At 54.9% G+C, this 20131-nt stretch overlaps 3 protein-coding genes across 3 annotated transcripts; 2 read left to right on the top strand and 1 right to left on the bottom strand.

Annotated features, from left to right (window-relative positions):
• Window positions 1-135: 135 nt before the first annotated feature.
• Window positions 136-3827, bottom strand: CGCS363_v014367 (uncharacterized protein; the record flags this gene model as incomplete). The annotated part of the gene is made up of 2 exons (XM_036646216.1): window positions 136-3525; window positions 3810-3827. 2 exons carry the CDS (start codon window positions 3825-3827, stop codon window positions 136-138), a joined length of 3408 nt encoding a protein of 1135 aa, XP_036488376.1.
• Window positions 3828-13231: 9404 nt separating this feature from the next.
• Window positions 13232-15602, top strand: GCN20 (the record flags this gene model as incomplete). Its single annotated transcript, XM_036646215.1, has 3 exons — window positions 13232-14017; window positions 14074-14154; window positions 14217-15602. 3 exons carry the CDS (start codon window positions 13232-13234, stop codon window positions 15600-15602), a joined length of 2253 nt encoding a protein of 750 aa, XP_036488375.1.
• Window positions 15603-19025: 3423 nt separating this feature from the next.
• Window positions 19026-19959, top strand: CGCS363_v014365 (54S ribosomal protein L6; the record flags this gene model as incomplete). Its single annotated transcript, XM_036646214.1, has 3 exons — window positions 19026-19293; window positions 19356-19469; window positions 19592-19959. 3 exons carry the CDS (start codon window positions 19026-19028, stop codon window positions 19957-19959), a joined length of 750 nt encoding a protein of 249 aa, XP_036488378.1.
• Window positions 19960-20131: the final 172 nt, after the last annotated feature.

Below are 20131 nucleotides of genomic sequence, written 5' to 3'. Positions count from 1 at the left end.
TCGCTATGCAGACAAGAAAAATCGACAATATTCGTACATGTACAGAGCTTTTGTATGTAGCCTTGGACGGATGAGGGTCATGTCACTTCATCCAGACTTTCGATGTCTTTGGTTGACATCTGATAGTATGTAACCTCAGCTGACAGTCATCATCTGCATGCGTTGCAGACCACTTGATGGCGATGCGTCAACAGATCCCCGGCTGAGAACTGAGTTTGTGCTCCGACTGTGAGGCAGCTTCTTGGGCGGGCTCGATGGGGATGGTGTGTGCTCCGGGGTGAACACCCTAGTGAAAGCCGGGCTGTCACTATGTTGCCGAGGCGTTCGCGCAGGGCTGGAGGTTAATTGATCTGCCCGGCGCACAACTTCTGATAGGGTGTCCCGCAGATCACCAGCCCGCTTGACGAGAGCTTTCAGGCTGTTCGTGCCGAAGTGAAGCTTATCATCGCGGGCGGGCTCTGCAGCAGTCCGTTGCTGCATGGCATCAAGCACGGATCTAACGATGTCCGTGACATCGTGTCCTCCCATGTTGATGTTGTTCTCGGGCGTTTTCGGTCGCGGGGGAGGGAGGTCATCGGGAGCCGGGCTGTTCCCGCCAAATATGTCGTCATCTGGAGAGAAAACAGAGCGGCGACGGCCGGCGGGCCGTTCGCGAATAACGGCAGTCTTGGAAACGTTGATCTCGTGAACTTCGTCAAATGGGTCTTCTTTTTCGATAGGAGCGGGTGATGCGGCATCGAATCCTTCCATGAATCGCTCACTCATAACGGACGATGAGTCGACATCCATCCCCTCCAGCTCATCCTCATCGGGAGATGCCAGGGCGATGATACCCTCAGCTTCTTGCCAGAGACCAGCGTTGGGACCGCCGAGCATGTCCAAGTCTTTACCATGGCGACATAGACGCTTAAGGTCATTAACAAGCAGAGAGAACTCCCGGATGTGGCCGGAATGCTGCTTCAAACTCGGTTGAGACGCCTGGATAGAGGCAGGCACCACCATACCGAATGCGCTGTCGGTGTCTTTATCCTCTAACTCGTTGCCGCCAAATTCAAAGTCATCGTCCCAGTCTTCGCTGACGGTCTTCGTGCCCAGGCCCCAGGTTCCGAACTTTTGAGATGCTATCGAGGCTGTCTCGACAGCGTCGTGAACAACGGGTACACTTTGACTGCGAACATGCATCGCAGTGGGTCCTTTCCGGATGGCCGTACGGCCGCCTCTGATATCGAGACCTTTGCCGTAGGCAGTTTTCGGGCGGAATGAGCTGCCATTGTCGGCTTTGTCGTTGTTTGGTTCACTCCAGTCGAAGATGTTGCTCCGGGGCCTCTCGCTAAGGTCGTTTCCGGTGTCGACATTGCCGTTGCCGCTAATGCTAGCGAGAGCCATGCGCAAATTCGGGCTGACGCCGCGCGAATTCATGGAGCTTGGAGGGGATAGTTGGTTGCTGTATGCCATCTCATCCTCGTCGCGAGCCCAGTCATCATCGAAATCATCCTCAAGCGACAGACGACCAAAATCCTTGCTCCCGAGGGAGTATTCGTTGGATGGGCGCTCGATGCTGTAGCGCGGCACCATGACATCTGAATCCGGGCGTATTCTAGGTTCGTGATTGACACGAATTGGCGTCGGGATGCTCTCATCCTCCTCCATGATCCTGTCATCAACATCCCATGAATGGCCTAGAATTTCCTGAATAGATAATCGCTTGGTTTTGGTGGCGGTGGCAGTTCCTGGTGGAGATTCGTCGAACATGGATTCTGTCGGAGTCTCCAAGCGGTTGATGGCAGACGCTGCGGTGCGCAGAGAGTCAAACATTGTGTCACTCTTGAAATCTGTGTCGTCATCGTCGCCTGAAATGAAATCTCTCGCCTCCAGATCGGAACTGTTCATGGTCGAGCTTCGATCGGTTCCGGCGCTGCGATAGTAAGCAGCGAGAGCCGCGGAGCTCTGAGAACTACCGGACGGCTGAGTAGAACGCGGCGAAGGCACGGGTCCCCCCGATGAGCCAAGTCGGGACACGTCGACGTTGAAACTAGAAAGACGCGAAAGAGGCGGCAAGGGCGACGAAGTGTTGCGACTGCGCGGCTGGAGGTGAGTGGCGGTTGCGGGGTCCAAGTTGGTGGCTGGCTGATTGTTTTGCGCCGGGGAGGTGTTGTCTGCAGTAGGCGCAGCGAGGTCGACGTCGTCTTGGGTGTGACCAGGGGTTGTCGTCGCAGGTGCAGACACATGCCGCTTGTTCCCACCTTTTGATTCCCCGCGCTTTGAACGCCGAATGCTACCCGCCCGCTGCACCCAGTTCGGTGAGGTGAAATGCATCATGGACCGCCGCGTGCGCTTCGTCGGCGTGTCTCCTGGAGTCGAAGGTGTATCTTGATCGTTTTCGTTTTCGTTATCGTTCTCCTTCTCGGTCTTCTCCTGCGTAATGGCTTCGTGTTTCAAATCTTCAATTTCCTTCGTCACTTCGTCACTTGTCGGCGTCTCGTTAGACAATGGCGGGACAGCAGCGTCGCCTAGCATAGCACCACGGATTAAATAAATATTATGCGCGTCTTCGCCGGGTACCAAGATGCGTTTGGTCGTCGTTGACGATCTGGTGCTGGGGCTGCGGTCAATTAAGCGGTCGGGAGTGCTTCGCGAGATGACATTGGCCCTGCGAGAGTGAAAAAAGGACGTCCACTTGGCTGACGCTTTTGTTTTGGCCTTGGGCGACGTCTCGTCTTTGTTGCCTTCCTTGGGTGGTCGTGGGGTGGCTTCTGGGTCGGGAAAGTTGTACTGATCGAAGGAGAATTTGGGTTCGGCTATGGGCTCAACAACGTGAACGTCGTGGTGAAACTGGTGCAGAGTAGCGGATCTCTGGTGGCTTGTCGCGGGGCGGCGAAGGCTGGGAAGGTGCGTCCGCGAGCGACGGCGCATTACAGGACCATTTTGGTGCGCTGAGGGCGGCCGCTTGACGAGTTTGTTTGGTGGCAGCTGCGAGGGAATCGAACCGGTAGGAGAAAGAATCGGAGCGGCCGAGGTGTTTGAGAAGGCAACCGACTGGTTGTCAAAACCAAGGCTTGACCGAATGCTTCCGTGTTGTGACAATGGTCGCAGAGACAGTCGCCTCATCCAAGAGCCGTTGGACGAAACGGATTCTCTCGAGTCCTCGGCCAAGGTAGGCGAAGCTGGGTCACCCTGTACAAGAGAGGCCCTTCTGCTATGCAGGAACGAGGGCGGAAAGTTGAAGTGCTGGCTCAGCGGGCGACTGGGACGCGACGAGGTTTCGTTCGATTTGGAGGCGAAGGAGAAGTTGGGGGAAAGAGTGCCGAAGCGTTCGTCTGGTGCCGGCGGCTGGGCGAGAGAACTGGTGCCGGGACGAGATGAGACAGGGGCGGCGCTGCTCAATGGGTGATTCTGAGGAATGTCTTGGTCTGAGGCTAGTTTCCTCCTGTACGTGGAAAAAGGCTGGGTGGAACTCGCATCATCTGGATGAGCAAAAACCAGACCGAGTGCCGCTCCAGCAACCGCAGTGCCAGTGCCTACGAGCTAACGATGGGCGCGTGTCGAGTCAGCGGGACGAATTGAGAATAGGCAGGCAAACAGAAAGTCAGGGGAGTCTTGTGAAGGAATAGTGATGGGGATGATGGGCTGTGGGAAATGAAGAAGCCCCCGTAGGCTGGTCGTGTGTCGGATTGAGAGGGAAATATCGCAGTGTAGCTTCGAGACAAGAGTTGGGGGGATGCCTGTACGAATATAGGATACGGGATACGGGATATAGGAAGGACACTAGGAGGGTAGGACTAGGACGGTACGGCAAGCAGGCAACTTACACTGGGAACGGTCTGCATATTTGCAGTACGTTGTCAATCTACTACTGGGAGAACCAAGGAGCAAGGCCGGAGACGGGCATGCGGGCGGAGGAGTCGAAGGTGCTCTCGAGGGACGTGGTAAGCATCGTCAAGACATATGGGCCAATCTCTCGGGTTGGGGTTGGTGAGGAATGGGCGCCAGGTCTTGGTGTTGTGGATTCGATTCTTGGGGGGAGGAGAAGGGGGGGCGAGCGGCGGTCGCGACGTTGACGGGTGAGAAAGACAAAGGCGAAGCGGGAGAGAGGATGCAAAAACAGCGAGAAGAAAGAGTTGACGTGAGACAAGGAAAACGCAAGCCAGTGGAGGTTGAGAGAGGGCGAGTGAGAGTGAGGGCGCAAGTAGGTAGGTGACGAGAGAACAAGCAAGACGGGATGAAGGATCAACAGGCCAACGGCGGGCACACACAGACGTCTAGCAGAGAGAGGGCTCTCGGATGGTGCAGAAGTCGAAAATGGAAGTCGAAGTCGTTGTCGTCGTGGTGGTCGTCGAAGCAATGGCAATGGTATCCCGGGTTTCCTCCCCCTTTCCAGAAGACGAGATCAAGATCGGGCCAGAATAGAAGTCGAAAAGAAAGCAAGCAAGCAAGCAAACGCGGTGGGAAGAGGAGAGGAAGCGCGTAAGTGGGCTACCGGCGACGTAAGGTACGTAGGTAGGTCAGTGTAGTCAAGGTAGGTACGGTAAGGTGAGGTAAGAAGAGGGTCAAGGTCAGTGGGTGGGTGAGTGTGAGTGGGTGTGTGTGTGTGTTGTGGGAATTGCCAATGGCCGTAGGTCGTGTGGGAGGACGGAGGACGGGCGGAGGCGAGGATCGTTCGCTCTCGTTCGGATGGAGGTCCAGGATCAGCTTCAGGTCCCGGTCGTTCAAGCAAGGTCCACCTCCTGGCCCTTGGCCCCGGTCCAAGTCCAAGTCCACAGTCCACAGTCCAAGTGCTCAAAAGTCTGTGGGATTACCCAGGCTCCTCTTGCTCGGACGGGGATGGACGGGAGAAAAAGACGAAGAAGAACAAGAAGACGCACAGTATCGAAACTAGAGGCGAGAGAGAGGGGGAGGGAGAGGGAGAGGGAATGGGCGAGCGCGAGAAAGAGAGAGAGAGAGAGATAGAGAATGAATGGGAACGAGAGTCAGAGAGAAAGAGAGAGAGAGCTGAAGGAGAAAGCAGAGGAGCTGAGCGACAGGGCCGTTGTCCCGGAAGGGAATAGGTGCACAGAATGCAATCGGGGATTTGGGAAGCACTTTGGGGCGTGTCTATCTGTACACTAGAAGGTCTTTGGGGCTTCATCTCTGCCGTTCCGTCCTTCGTCCTTCGTCTTTCGTCTATCGTCTCTCGTCTCTGCAAGGTAAGGCAAGGTACTCGTAGCCCGTACCTTGCTTGCTTGCTTACTTCTGATACCATGTGAGGCATGCAGCGGCATGGAGGAGACCCAGCTCTGCAGATGGGATGCATACGGGGAGTGGAGTTCGGCTGGAGCGCAGGAGATGACTCCTGTGGCATGCCGGCCAGTGAGAGGCCGTTCGCACACACTCAGTGAGTGGACAGCGCCAGCCAGGGACCCCGGGGACCTGAGCTGGCGGCTCCCTGCTGAAAGCCCAATAACAAAACCCGCCCGACATTGCCTAGGTAGGTACCTTACCTTACCTTAGGTACCTATGGACGGTACCTTAGCTACCTAGGTAGGTAGGTAAGGTACGATACCTACTACCTACCTGGACCTTCCATAGCACCTGGGCTGAGGAAGAGACCGACACCAACACCAACACCAACACCACCTGAACACTGGCACCACCAACCAACCCAACCCAGCCGGTGCACCGTCGTCGCCAGGTCTTCCTTACTTTTTCTTCTTCGTTTTTATTACCGACCTGCTCTAGTCACCCACCGCGATGGCAATAACACCGATGCTAAGCAACACACTTTTCACTCTCTGCAAATCGCTGCTACTATACAGAGGCCCTTGGACAGGAAAAGGCAATTCCCCGGCGGTCCTTCCAGTCCGCCGGCTTCCTGCTGCAACGGACCGCTGCTTCTCTTCCTCTGCTCTTCTTTGTTCTCTACCTACCTGAGGTACCTAATTAATTACCTTACCGGTACCTTACCGTACCTCACCTTCCACTTCAATCGGCACACATGGTGAGGCAATGGCAATCAATGCCAATGCCAATGCCAATGCCCGCCATACCATGTACGAACCTAGGCACCCAGTACTTGTTACTCGTGTGTGCCACAGTGCCAGCCATCTTCAACCCGCTGGCTTCGTCTTGTTCCGTCATCTAGAATCTTTCCCTTCGCATTGTTACTACTGCGTAGTAAGTGCCGTGGTTAAGGTTTCCAAGGTAGCTTCATCGACAAGACGAATCCACGAGGCAAACGTCTTATCCCTTTCTTCTTCATCCAGTCCCCTATGTCTGTGCCAGTCACTCAATCTATCAACCATGCTACGACATCCACTTTTTATCTTTCTGACTCTCTTCTGCCTTCTCACAGTACACGCGCCCCCGCCTCCGCTTATGTACCATCCGGCCTGTCTCCCTTTCGTCATTGCTTCTTTTGTTTTTCTTCTTGCTCGCTGCTACCCAGATATCATCCACCCCGCCTCCCACTCTCAAAACAACCTAAAACGGACCAGCTCTACCCACCCGCCCACTGGGGCCAAGCTACCTTGCCATTTCAATGCTTAGCAAGCCCACTGGCGCCCCAGGGCCCCTGGTCTCTCCTTCATGCCGTCCATCCTGGGAAACCCGCCCGCCCTGCGAGGGGGAAAGGCCTGAAATTTGAAAACCACCACCACTTGCCAGACTCAACCCCCGGAGGAAATCGATCGCCCTAGCGCGGATCGGCTGAGACCTGTTATCTCAACCACCCAGACCAGCCCCGAAGCCCAGCCGCAACCCGTCCGTCCTTGAGGACCAGTACGGATAGGCTACTCTGTATAACAAGACGCCATTCATTCAACCTGCCCTGCCTTCAAGGTGTGAAGTATACAAGTATCCATATCGTCTGGTCCTACATGTATGTATGCGGCTTGCGTGCTTGCCCGCTTGCCCGCTTGCCCGCTTGCCCGCTTGCCTCCCCAGGTCCCGCACCGAGACGCGTACTGTAATCGTATATACTATGTACGGCCAAGACCCGAAGTTGCAGAAACAGGACAGCATCTGCCTAGACTGTCCTTGCTTGTCTCTCGCCTCTTTCGATGACAAACTTATAGGACAGGGGCCATGCCTGGGAGCCCGGGGTAAACTAGCGTCTTGACTCTCAGAAACGCGCAGCATTCGGATGCGCTTTTCAGCGAGCCTACCAGTGTTAGCGCCGCGGCATCGCCGTATCACGTCTGCCACATGCCCTGAGGCATGGGCATCCCGCCGTCTAATCAGTTACATGCTCAGCTTGTGCGCCTTCACGGCCGTCAATGGCTGCTGGAAAGTCGCACAACGTTGGTACAGCATCAGCCACGCTCGCTTCGCTTCTGACACCTGCAGCAACTCACATGTATCAAATCGACAATGCCTACAGACACAGGCGCTTGTGTCGAGCTTCCAATTTCCACTTGCCCTGTTCTCGCCCTCGTGTCACTGTCGTCAGTCAGTCGTTCAACGGGTCCACACCCCGCTCTCAGCCAGCCAGCCCCATGGCCATCCGCATGTGTTCCTCAACCCCCGTCAACGTTGACTTGCCTCGTCCAAAGACATTCATTGACACAGAAACAAAGACGGCGGCACACATACAGAGAGACACACACACATGTACCAGGTTAGCGCTCGTGGCCGTGCTCATTGTCCTCGCTGTTTTTTTTCTTCTTCCTTCTTATAATTTGTTACTCGGCTTTCCTACGCATAGGGCGTAAGGATCCAACCTTTTCCATCTATCGGCCACCTGCTTGATGGTCTGTTCCATTGTTGGCGCCAGTCCACAGATGCAAGTCCAAGTCGTAAGCACCGGCATATCGAGCCCGTCTTTTCGCCTAGGCGCCGCGCATCCACAAGGAAGAGCCTTGGAGTCTGGGCAGACGGCAGGCCAGCAGCCAGCTTCAGCATCCTTTGACTGTCTGCTGCCCCTCCTAGTCTCCAAAGACCGTCGCCACCGACGACTGACTTCTGCGACGATGGAAGACGGCTTTCGTAGACGATGGTACCTCCTTCAGATGAAGTTCCATCTGAAGCCTCCAGTGTCGGCACCACGAGCGGAGTGCTCTGCTCTCCAGGCGCCCTTCCTCGGCACCTTTCGTCTAAAGTCCCGGACTGGGGCTGGTTTGGGTTGGTCTGTTCGCCGTTGAGACTCATTCTTAACCTCTCAGTTTTCTTCTCTCATTGTGTGTGTGTCTCTCTCCGATCCCTGTGTACCCACAAAATCTCATATATCTTGCCTTGTGTAATCGTGTTGCTGCTATTTCTACCGCGGGCGATCTCTCGTAGAACCAAAACATCTCCAAAATTGTCGCGTTGACTAGGAGGAGCCGCGTGGTGCCGATGCTCACCCCCGACCCGGCGGCCTGGCCAGGCGAGGTGTGATGTGATTGTATCCGTACCTTGGCCATGGCGACGAGGTGGCATGGGGGCATGGGCATGGAGGGTGAGGGGGGCCATGGCCTCCTTGTGGGCCACCTGCTGGCCTGTGTTTTGAGTGTGGGCGTCAACAACAACACACACACACACACGCACAAAAGAAAACAATAAACAAGATACCAAACTCGTCCACCTCACACACATACACATACCAGATCCCGGAATGCCTGGCCGTTATCCAACTGTACATAATTCCTTAGTTATCGAGCTGTTTTCAACACCATGGTTCCCGTCACAAACATGACCGTCTTGGTTGCACTGCAGATGACTTGCCGTCGTTTCAACTTTTACAACGGAACGCGAACGTTACGTCCTTTTGTCATTTTCAGCCCCGCCGCCCGCGTCGTGTCCGGTTGAGTCCCAGGTATGCGCAGGTTGCCGTCGTGCTCGCTGCGTTGCCGTTCCTTGCTCCTACTCCGGTAGTTGCAGGTAGTGATGAGTGCAGCGACACTTGCGAAGTGCGGCACAAAGTAGGCAGGTCAGGCAAGGTACCTTACCTCTTCCCGACCTTACCTGATCAACAAGCTTGGATCCACAAAAAGATCATGTCGCACCCGGCCGCAACAAAGTTGACGATATTTCTGTCACCCGAAGCCTCGCCCGCAGTTGTCCAGTTCCCGTGTTGCCCTATTGTTGTTTGGGATAATTACGCAACAGCTGTTCCGCACCCTCCAATCAACTTGCCCAGGCATCGCAGAGAGGGGAACAAGTCGGCCGAGGCGGTGGATGACCGCCATCTCTGACCGCCAGCCTCGTTCTTGTCTCGTCAAGCCAGCAAGCAAGTGTGCCCGAGCGTGTACTTGACGACTTCGTGTCGGTACATTCCCGCTTCCATGCTTTTCCCCTCCCTCTTTCTCTAGACCAAACGCCGAATAGCTTTCCTGCTGAGCAGGCTGTCTATTCCGTCTTACCGCTAGAGCGGCTCGTCCATTCGTCAACAACGCACGCTTCCAGATTGCGGCGTCGCCTGCTTAGTGGCGGCGTAACTCGGTCCTAGGGTCAGAGAGCGGCGGGTATCCGTTAGTTGGTGGATTCCTTCGAGAAGAACGAACGAGGGCCATTTCGACTTGCGGCCACCCTGCATTTTCGTCTGTCCGGGGCCTTAGACCTTCGATGCTGCCTGCGGGCTACGGGCGCGTTGTATGGGTAGATAAGGTGGCTTTTGGCTGCCATTGTCCAATGCTCGGTGAGTTTCGCTGGATCAATCCCCGTCTTTGTCCCGGATGATCCACTTTGGGGAACTTGTAAAACTGTGTCTAATCAACCCTGCTGGTCACCGTGGTGAGAGTACATGCTGAGCCTCGAAGCTGGCAGATAATTTGCGGGCCCGAGCTGGTTTCAACTCTTGCCAGTTGCGGGGATCGTCACTTGCATACTCTGTCGGTGTAATGGTCCCATCTTCGAAGGGAGAGGCAGAGAGCGAGAGGCCCGATCAGGAAAATAAAAGTTCATTTCAGGGTCAGGGACGAAGGTCGACGGATTGAACGCTGATTTGGCGCGTTACCATCATGCGACTGGTACTTCATTGAACTCCCAGCCGCCTCTGTCGTTCTTATCGTCGTCGTACTGTTGTCGTCGCAAGTCGAAAAGATCCAATGTCCATCTCCTGCCATAAGACGTTGGCACTCTTCAACAAGGCTAGGCTGCCTTTCCACATGACCTGATTTTGGAAGCGTAGAAGGAAACGCCATCTCACCATCAACAGCTAACGAGCTACGGATACACAGTGGCCACGGCCGGGCGACTAAGTCCGTAAGCGATCTGACCGACGAAAGCTGCCAAGGCAATGCTTTGAATTATCATTCCGTCTCTTGGTCGACGCTTTAGTCCAGAGTTGGCCAAGTAGGCTCTCAATTACCAAGTATTTGGCAATGATGAGGGGTCCCGATGAGCCAGGTCATTTGTCCGCGTCAATCTGAGAAGGAAAAAGCATGGAAAGAAGGTCCAGGGTCCGGGGCCAGTCCAGTTGGGTTCCGCCAGCGCGTTGCAGCAGAGGCTAGCTTTTCAACGGGTGCATTCGCTTATGGCCAATCGAAGCCAAGGGAGGCGGCGCGCAGCTCTGCGCTCTGGGCTCACCAACGCATCTATTTGACAAAAGTGTCCCCACGGACAGTTGCCCTGCTAGCAGAATAGCCGAGTGAAACTTGAAACGACAGTAGGAGCCTCAGTCCGTGGCGCGCGGGTCAGGGACATCGGAGGAGTCGACGCAGCAGTGGAAACGGGGGCGATGCGAATGCACGAAATCTTGTCCGCAAGTACTCGAGTGGCGCCCTGCTGATGATCCTGGGTATTCTGCAGACTGTGCATGAGTTTCTGCTCCATTCAACGCTGCTGGCGGCTGCCCAGCACCAACGCGCATGTGAACCTCCAGCAACTGTGGTTCCCATTTGTTAGTCGTGAGGATCAACCCCCCGAGTGGTTTAGGCCGCTGTTCGTCATCCAGTCCAATGCGAACCAGATGTCTCTGCAACCCGCTGTCCACAAGGCAAGATGGGGGTGACTCCGGTACTCCGCATCTCTCGAATCAGACCTCGAATCAGACGCCTAGGGCTCAATGCAAAAGTCTCTAATGATAATGATGAATCCTCAACGACCAAGCGGGCCTGAGTAGCAGTGTGTTTGTGCCTGGCACCGCTCCCGTACAGGACAAGGAGGTTCCAGTATCAAAGGCAGAATGCGCCTTATTTAGCCTTTGGGCCCAGAGAATTTCAACATGGAATAAGGCAGTCAAAGCTTGCATCCTTGTTGACGTTTGAGGTTGGGCAAGCCAGAGAGTCGAAGAGATCTGACCATTGTCCTTGTTACACCGGGCATAACTGTTCGCATCGTTTGGGTAGGCTTTGGCCGTTTCTGAGAGCAGTCAGATACCCAGATGGTATATCCCAACTGCCATATCCGCGTCAGATTGCTACTCTCGCTGCGGATGGACGTCGTATTCTTCTCCTCGACAATAATGGACGCCGTCGCATGCGCATGGTTGGCGAGGCACCCGGCATGCTGTCTCACCGGTGTCGAGGGTTCTGTATCCGGACGGTGCCCTTAATAATGCGAAAACTTGATTTGAACAGGTGCATCGCAAATAGGTCAAAAAGATCCAAGGCTCCTTCGGTAAGAGGTCAGGAGCGATACCGACGGTGAGCTGACGTTCCCACTTGGCTGCAGCGTCCGATGTCATCCGGAACGGGGGAATCCCATCCTTCCTGGTTCTGATCCGTCACGGACATGATAGGATGACAGTTATTTTGCCGATGTAGCGAGCCAAGCCCGTCCTTACGTTGCAACAAGGGTTTCTAAGACCATGAGGTGCCGCTCCGGCGCGGCTCATTCAAAAGCCCACAGCAGCAGCAGCTTTTCCTGATGGATGGCAGTCATGTGACGCCATCGGACTCGTGGCTCATTTCGATCCGAGACATCTCGGCCATGTTGTCCAGCGAACTTGGGCCTGCTTGCTCACGTATGACCAAGCAGGAAGATGCGAGATGGTTTGAGATGCTGTTCAGAGACCTTGGTCGAGGCGGCAATAACATTGGGATAACGTTAAGTGAAAGCTGGGATCCCTGGACAGATCTTCGGTGCATGGTGTAGCATGGCGCAAGAGCAGCCTGTTCTTTTCATCGCTGTCGGGCTGCGGCAGTGTCTACGCAGGTGTCGATTGGTGGCACAAGGTGTTGGGTTCTCAGGCTCTGACAATTGGCCTCAGATGGTTCCCGGCACGTCTTCGCGTGCTGTTCTGAGCACCATTGCTGGCCCGGGCGCGATAACGAACGATTGACTTGCAGACGCGCAAAGCCTGCGACGCGGTCGTTAATCTCCGCATATCGCCATATCGCGTCAAGGGCAGGGTACCCGGCCCGCAGCCAACACTCTTGACAATCCCAATTCGTTCGTGTCGTCCGAGCTAGGCTCTGCAGAGTTGTTCAGCTTGTCTCTACTGGATCGAGACCCAGAGGTTTCATCAATGAGCAGCGATGTAATGTTGGTGACGGCGGTGGCTTTTGCCTTTCGAAAAAGCTGCCCTAGTGTGACAAGGAAGTACAGGCAAATGGTGAACTCGTTCTGATTCAAAGGAGCTTCTTCTGCCCAGATGTCTTGTCCGATTCCATGGGCTCGGGCCAACCGCTCGTTGACTTACCCGCACTGCCGGTGTCGAGATGGCGTGTGTCCGACTTGAAAATGATGCTGAGCTGCGTTGTGACTAGCAGATGCCGCAAGGGATAACATAATACAGAATCGGCAGTCGCACCATCTTTGGCAGAGAAGCAGTGTTCGAAGAAAACCAGAGAGTGCGACGTGCTCGCTGCAGGGCCCGGCCGTGGTTGTTTGGCAGCCAGTTGACGCTGCGGCGATGCGGACTGTAATTGGCTGCAGTGCCCTGAGCCCACACAACAGCACCTAATGCGGGGTATACGGATACTAAACCTGCACTGAGGTTGTAGGTACGTACGTACTGCCCGGTTAGGTAGGTACCTAGAGAGGTAGGTAAGCGAAAAATTTCTCGGGCCGAAGTTCTTCCTACACAGTGCGGGCTTCAACCTTACCTACTCACATTGGATCAGGGCCGTGGCACCCGGGTCACATACAGTTCTCAGTCCCACATTTTGAAGCTCTGAGCCTCAGGCGAATTGTGATATCACGAACGCTAGCCAACACAACGCCGAGTCGCTGATTTAGCTTTGACAAGCAAAGAATACTCGACCTAGGCATCTCTGTGACCCAGACCTTGTACGTTCAAGGCGACAAGACAATATCAGGCCAGCTCTCTTGGCGAATCCGTCTTCGGAATTTTCACTCAAGTCAAGTTGCATATCGCGGTCAACCTCTACCCAGCATGGAAGCCGAAATCAGAACTGTCCTGCCCAACATCGACCCGGTGCTCTCCGAGTACTCGGTTGGCTACTTGACTCATGCCTCAACCATTTGGTCCGATGAGGAGGAGCAGTCCGGGCCATCCCCTCTTGCTGAGGCCGCTTCCACGGTTACTGAGCTGTTGCTCTCAGCTTCTGGCAAGCCGGATGCTAAACTCCAGGAGAAAATCGAGAAGCTTGTCGAGAAATGGGTTGAAAAGTATAGCGAGGCAAACGGGGCTCAGCGCAGTGGACCCTCGGCTGTGAAGCGCCTCGACCAGACTTTCCAAGTCGGCTCCCAACGCAACATATCTTCCACCCTCGCCGTAGCCACCGGTGCTGTTGATCTAGAGTCTGCCAATGCTCGCAAGGTCGAGTCCAAGGTCGACAGAAAGAAACTCGAGAAGGCCGAGCGCAAGATTGCCGCCAAGCAACAGAAGAAGACGTTCAAGACCGTCGAGTATGAGGCATCCAAGCTACTGAACGAGCCTGAGTCCACTCAGTCTTACGAAGAATTCTACATGGCAGTCAACCCGCTACAGCTGGGTTCTTCTGGTGGGAACAAGACGAAAGACATCAAGCTGGACAACGTCGACGTCTCGATTGGTGGCCAGCGCATACTGACCGACACGAACTTCACCTTGGCATATGGTCACAGGTACGGTCTCGTTGGTCACAACGGTGTTGGTAAATCTACTCTGTTGCGCGCCTTGTCCCGCAGAGAGCTGCCAATCCCACCGTACATCACCATTCTTCACGTGGAGCAGGAGGTAAGAACGACCGTGTCAGACGCACCGTGGATGGCCTCTTTCTGACAAGTTCCCAGCTCACTGGCGACGACACGCCCGCAATTCAAGCCGTGCTTGACGCCGACGTCTGGCGCAAGGTCCTTCTGAAGGAGCAAGCTGTAAGTTGCCGGCAATATGGCCGTCCAACCTCTCCCAGGGTAACGGTGCTGACTCGGCATAGGAAATTACACAAAAACTATCAGACATTGAGACTCAGCGAGCCTCATTGGCGGACACTTCTGCAGATGCTGCGAAGCTCGACAGAGACAGAGAGGCTCTGGACAACAGACTCGGCGACATCCAGGGCAAGTTGGCAGAGATGGAGTCTGACAAGGCTGAATCGAGAGCTGCAAGTATTCTGGCTGGTCTTGGTTTCTCCGCTGAACGCCAGCAAAACGCGACCAAGACCTTCTCCGGTGGATGGCGTATGCGTCTCGCATTGGCTAGAGCGCTCTTCTGTGAGCCCGACCTGCTGCTTCTTGACGAACCGTCAAACATGTTGGACGTTCCCTCCATCGCCTTCTTGTCGAACTACCTCCAGGGATACCCTAGCACTGTTTTGGTTGTTTCTCACGACAGAGCCTTCCTCAACGAGGTTGCCACCGACATCATCCACCAGCATTCTCAACGTCTCGACTACTACCGTGGTGCCAATTTCGAGTCCTTCTATGCAACTCGCGAAGAGCGCAAGAAAACCGCCAAGAGAGAATACGAGAACCAGATGGCTCAGCGAGCCCATCTTCAAGCCTTCATCGACAAGTTCCGTTACAACGCGGCGAAGTCTTCCGAAGCCCAGTCACGTATCAAGAAGTTGGAGAAGATGCCGGTGCTGGAGCCGCCAGAGACCGAGTACAGCGTCAAGTTCAAGTTCCCGGAGGTCGAAAAGCTGTCTCCCCCTATCATCCAGATGACAGGGGTTACGTTTGGCTACAGCAAGGAGAACATCTTGCTGCGCAACGTGGACCTCGACGTGCAGCTGGACTCCCGTATCGGTATTGTCGGACCCAACGGTGCAGGTAAAACAACTGTCCTCAAGTTGCTGATCGGAAAATTGTCGCCTACGTCTGGACTTATTTCACAGAACCCGCGTCTGCGTGTAGGCTTCTTTGCCCAACATCACGTTGATGCGCTGGACCTCACGATGAGCGCTGTGAGCTTCATGGCCAAGACTTACCCCGGCAAGACGGACGAAGAATATCGCAGACAGCTGGGTGCGTTTGGTATCACGGGAACGACGGGTCTGCAGAAGATGGCTGTGCTCTCCGGAGGTCAGAAGTCGCGTGTCGCGTTTGCGTGCTTGGCCTTGACCAACCCGCATATCCTGGTTCTTGACGAACCGTCCAACCATCTCGATATTGAAGCGATGGATGCTCTCGCGGATGCGCTGAAGGAGTTCGAGGGCGGCGTGCTCATGGTATCTCACGACGTCACCATGCTGCAGACTGTATGCACATCGCTCTGGGTGTGTGATGGCGGAACGGTCGAGAAGTTCCCAGGAGATGTCCAGGCATACAAGAAGAGAATCGCTGCGCAGGCGGACGCTGCGGGTGTCGTCAAGGCCCACTAGTCGTACCAGTCGTCAAAATAGAGATGCTTTTACGTCGTGTTGCGATGCAAGTCTGATGCCTGTCAATATGCATTCGGATCTTGAGACCGGAGACCTGTTTTCATTGTGCTATGGCGACTTCTGCATGTAGGCTCCCGTCGCTCTTTCGCTGTCTCTACAGTCATCGTCCCTTGATACTGTCACCACTGTGTTGTTGTATACTGTCGCCATTCTACCAATGTCGTCGGTTGAGCTCAGGGGACGATGCTTCAAGTCGCGTAGACACAGGAAAGACAGCCATTCTCTAGATACGGTGCCAATTGTGATCGCCCTGGTTAATAAGGCTGGTAGGTTGAAATGGCTCTCAGGTCACACCGGAAGCTCATTTGGAGCAATGGAGTCCCCTGTAAGGCGAAGCCCCACTGGCAATTTAGCGTTTCTGAAGAGCGCTTGAGGCCAATGCCGAGCAATGCCATTCAGAGACTACTCTTTATTGGGCATTGACTTTCGGTAAGCGGCGAGAAGTTGTGGCTGCCCCCCAATCGCTCTGCTCAGGATGCTCTCCAGTCTCCAGAATGAACGTTGGTAGCCGGATGCCTCAGCAGGCCTAATTATCGATGAGATGACGTCTAAACCTACCTATCTCCGGGTCTCGGATCGCAAAGTAACGAATTTAGGTATCAGAGGTTTTTTCTTCAAAATGCAATACCTTAGGTACCTAGGTAAGTACGGATACAGCGACCAAAGGATACGTACCTGCCAATTGAGTGCTGTCTCCTTAGGTTGCTGTCACCTCAAGTGCACAACCCAAGGCCAACCAACCCCACCGTCAATTGGCTCTGGCGGGTGCCTTGCACTGAGACCATGCCAAATACGGGGATGCACGGGCCCAAGCAGTAAACAAGCGAGCTGCACCCCTTCCCCTCTGGCCTCGCTGGCGTGGTGTCGGACCCGTGGCGGTGAACAAAATCACATCCACCCGCAAACAAAAATCAACAACCTCTTCCCCTACCTATCCTCTCGACCTCATCCACCTCCACCCCAACCACGTCCGACTTGAAGCTTCGCGCGTAGCTCTCAAGCTCTTCTCATCGCCTATCCTCGGTCAAGCCCAGCTCAGTGTATTTCATCATCCAAAATGCGTGAGATTGTAAGTTGCAGTCCATCACCACAATCACAATAACGCTTGCGACGCGTTTATCCGCCTTGCCCCTGAGCGTACCCCGCCGACATTTTTACCCGACTTCTATGCTCAACAAACCCGCGACGCCTGTCAATCATCGACGTCCAACTCTGGAATGTTTTGCTGACTGCTGCTTTTTTTTGTCTACAGGTTCACCTCCAGACCGGCCAGTGCGTAAGTCTTCCCAAGCCAAATCCAACCGCCTGATTGCGGGGCTAACCTCCTTGTACAGGGTAACCAGATTGGTGCTGCCTTCTGGTACGTGACGAGACCGCCGACGATCCGGCAATATATACTTGCGAGGACGGCAGATGTTGACGATAGAGTAGGCAAAACATTTCTGGCGAGCACGGCCTCGACAGCAATGGAGTGTATGTCATGCCCCTTATCTGGCCACATTGGTGGTTGACCGCTAAACTCGAACAGCTACAACGGCACCTCTGAGCTCCAGCTCGAGCGCATGAGCGTCTACTTCAACGAAGTTTGTTACCTTATAGCCCCCAGAGTGCAAGATAAACATATTGACGAGTACTGACCTTCGCTCCCACCCAGGCTTCCGGCAACAAGTACGTGCCCCGTGCCGTCCTCGTCGATTTGGAGCCCGGTACCATGGACGCCGTCCGTGCCGGTCCTTTCGGCCAGCTCTTCCGCCCCGACAACTTCGTCTTCGGCCAGTCTGGTGCCGGCAACAACTGGGCCAAGGGTCACTACACCGAGGGTGCCGAGCTCGTCGACCAGGTTCTCGATGTTGTCCGCCGCGAGGCTGAGGGCTGCGACTGCCTCCAGGGTTTCCAGATCACCCACTCCCTCGGTGGTGGTACCGGTGCCGGTATGGGTACCCTCCTGATCTCCAAGATCCGTGAGGAGTTCCCCGACCGCATGATGGCCACCTTCTCCGTCGTTCCCTCCCCCAAGGTCTCCGACACCGTTGTCGAGCCCTACAACGCCACTCTCTCCGTCCACCAGCTGGTCGAGAATTCCGACGAGACCTTCTGCATTGACAACGAGGCTCTCTACGACATTTGCATGCGTACCCTCAAGCTGTCCAACCCCTCTTACGGCGACCTGAACCACCTGGTCTCTGCTGTTATGTCCGGTGTCACTACCTGCCTGCGTTTCCCGGGTCAGCTGAACTCTGACCTGCGCAAGCTGGCTGTCAACATGGTTCCTTTCCCCCGTCTCCACTTCTTCATGGTCGGCTTCGCTCCCCTGACCAGCCGTGGCGCCCACTCTTTCCGCGCCGTCAGTGTTCCTGAGCTTACCCAGCAGATGTTCGACCCCAAGAACATGATGGCTGCTTCTGACTTCCGCAACGGTCGCTACCTGACCTGCTCTGCCATCTTGTGAGTTGACCCGAATGATTCCTTTTCCATGATTTTGCTAACTCATTTTCTAGCCGTGGCAAGGTCGCTATGAAGGATGTCGAGGACCAGATGCGCAACGTCCAGAACAAGAACTCCTCCTACTTCGTCGAGTGGATCCCCAACAACGTCCAGACCGCCCTCTGCTCCATTCCTCCCCGCGGCCTCAAGATGTCCTCCACCTTCGTCGGTAACTCCACCGCCATCCAGGAGTTGTTCAAGCGTGTCGGTGAGCAGTTCACTGCCATGTTCCGTCGCAAGGCTTTCTTGCATTGGTACACTGGTGAGGGTATGGACGAGATGGAGTTCACTGAGGCTGAGTCCAACATGAACGATTTGGTCTCCGAGTACCAGCAATACCAGGACGCTGGTGTTGACGAGGAGGAGGAGGAGTACGAGGAGGAGGCTCCTCTTGAGGAGGATGTTTAAGCGCAGTCTAATAACTGCTTAACGCTTAGTGCCACACCCTCAACACCCACCAATGTACTCCATCCGTGGTGGAATTTCGCTTCGCGACTCTGGCTTTGCCAGAACATGGGCTTCTAGATATACCTCTCTTAGTAGTACGCCTGACGTATCATTCGAGTACGAAGAATCAGACAATGTTCTGTAACTACTGGCCAATATCAATGCCTGTGAATTCCCCCTAATGCCCATGTAAGAAGCAGGGTAAGAACGCGAGTTCTCTCTGTGAAAATCACTTGTTGGCAACCTTTCTGGCGTAAACACCGAAGCTGCAAAGCGAAGCTGAGCTGGTACAGGCCAATTGCAGTAGTTTCTGAAGTGGGTCCTTTGTTGATGACTAAGGCGTGGGAAAAGTTCCTGAAGATCCTCACGACCGTCGATCGAGCAACACATGCACGCGCGAACTGGGAGGTAACTCGCCATTCGACGACTACAATGCTTGCTCCTAGCAGAGGAACGGCGTTGAGGCAGGCCCTGGCCTCCTCGCCGTCCACGACGGTTCCGGCATTCCTTGTGCCGGCTCTGCAGTCCATGCCCCGACGCCAATTCTCCGCAACACCGATTCGACCCTCGAAACTTGGCCGGACGCCTCTGTCAATCCCTCCTGGCGTGGAGGTACTGGTTGGCGAACCTCTATTGAAAAAGGACCCGACGAGCTACTTGAAGGTGTACAAGAGGACGGTTGCTGTCACAGGACCTCTGGGTTCGTACTAGGCACCCGGATAATGGGCCGAGCGAAGCCCTTGCTGATCGTGTTCGGTATAGGCAAACTGGAACTCGAGATCGAGCCTTTCGTGAAAATTGAGCAGGATGCCGAGTCTAGCAGAGCGATCCTCTCTGTCGAGGACTCCAACATCAAGGAGCAGCGCGAGATGTGGGGTGAGTGGTCTAGTTTTCTATCTTTCCCCCTCCACCTTCCTGGGATGCTTGCTTCCCCTCCTGCGTGCAGGTATCTTGACAAGCCGAAGAGCGACGGACTGATTCTTTGTTTACCACCACAGGCACGACATGGGCGTATCTTCAGCGCTACATCATGGGTGTCTCCGAAGGCCACACGGCACTCCTACGTTTAGTCGGTATCGGTTACCGTGCGTCTGTCGAGAAGCGCAGCGGCAAGGAGGAATACAAGGACCAGGACTTTCTGTGCTTGAAGCTCGGCTTCACGCACCCCGTCGAGATGGGTATTCCAAAGGGCGTCAAAGTCACCCTCGCCTCGCCGACACGCATCTTGCTGGAGGGCATCGACCGAGAAGAAATCATGAGCTTTGCTGGAAGGGTTAGAAAGTGGAGGCCGCCCGAGCCGTACAAGGGCAAGGGTGTATTCATCAACGACCAGACGATTAAGTTGAAGCAGAAGAAGATCAAATAGGCGGCGATGCTGGTGGCAGGGCGGCTGTTCTTGTGTGTGGGATCACGACTTGCATTACTGCAACAGCAGCTGCGGCGTGTCAAACGACGGGGGAGGCAGGCCAGAGGGCTGTGTATACCTGTACATCACCGTATGGACTAGGAAAGACCCATTATTGTACACTATTTATTTT

The sequence above is a fragment of the Colletotrichum siamense genome (genome assembly GCF_013390195.1).
Source record: "Colletotrichum siamense strain Cg363 chromosome Unknown KSG_Cg363_contig10, whole genome shotgun sequence".
Classification (NCBI taxonomy): Eukaryota; Fungi; Ascomycota; class Sordariomycetes; order Glomerellales; family Glomerellaceae; genus Colletotrichum; species Colletotrichum siamense.
This window is presented reverse-complemented; position numbering and strand designations above follow the sequence as displayed.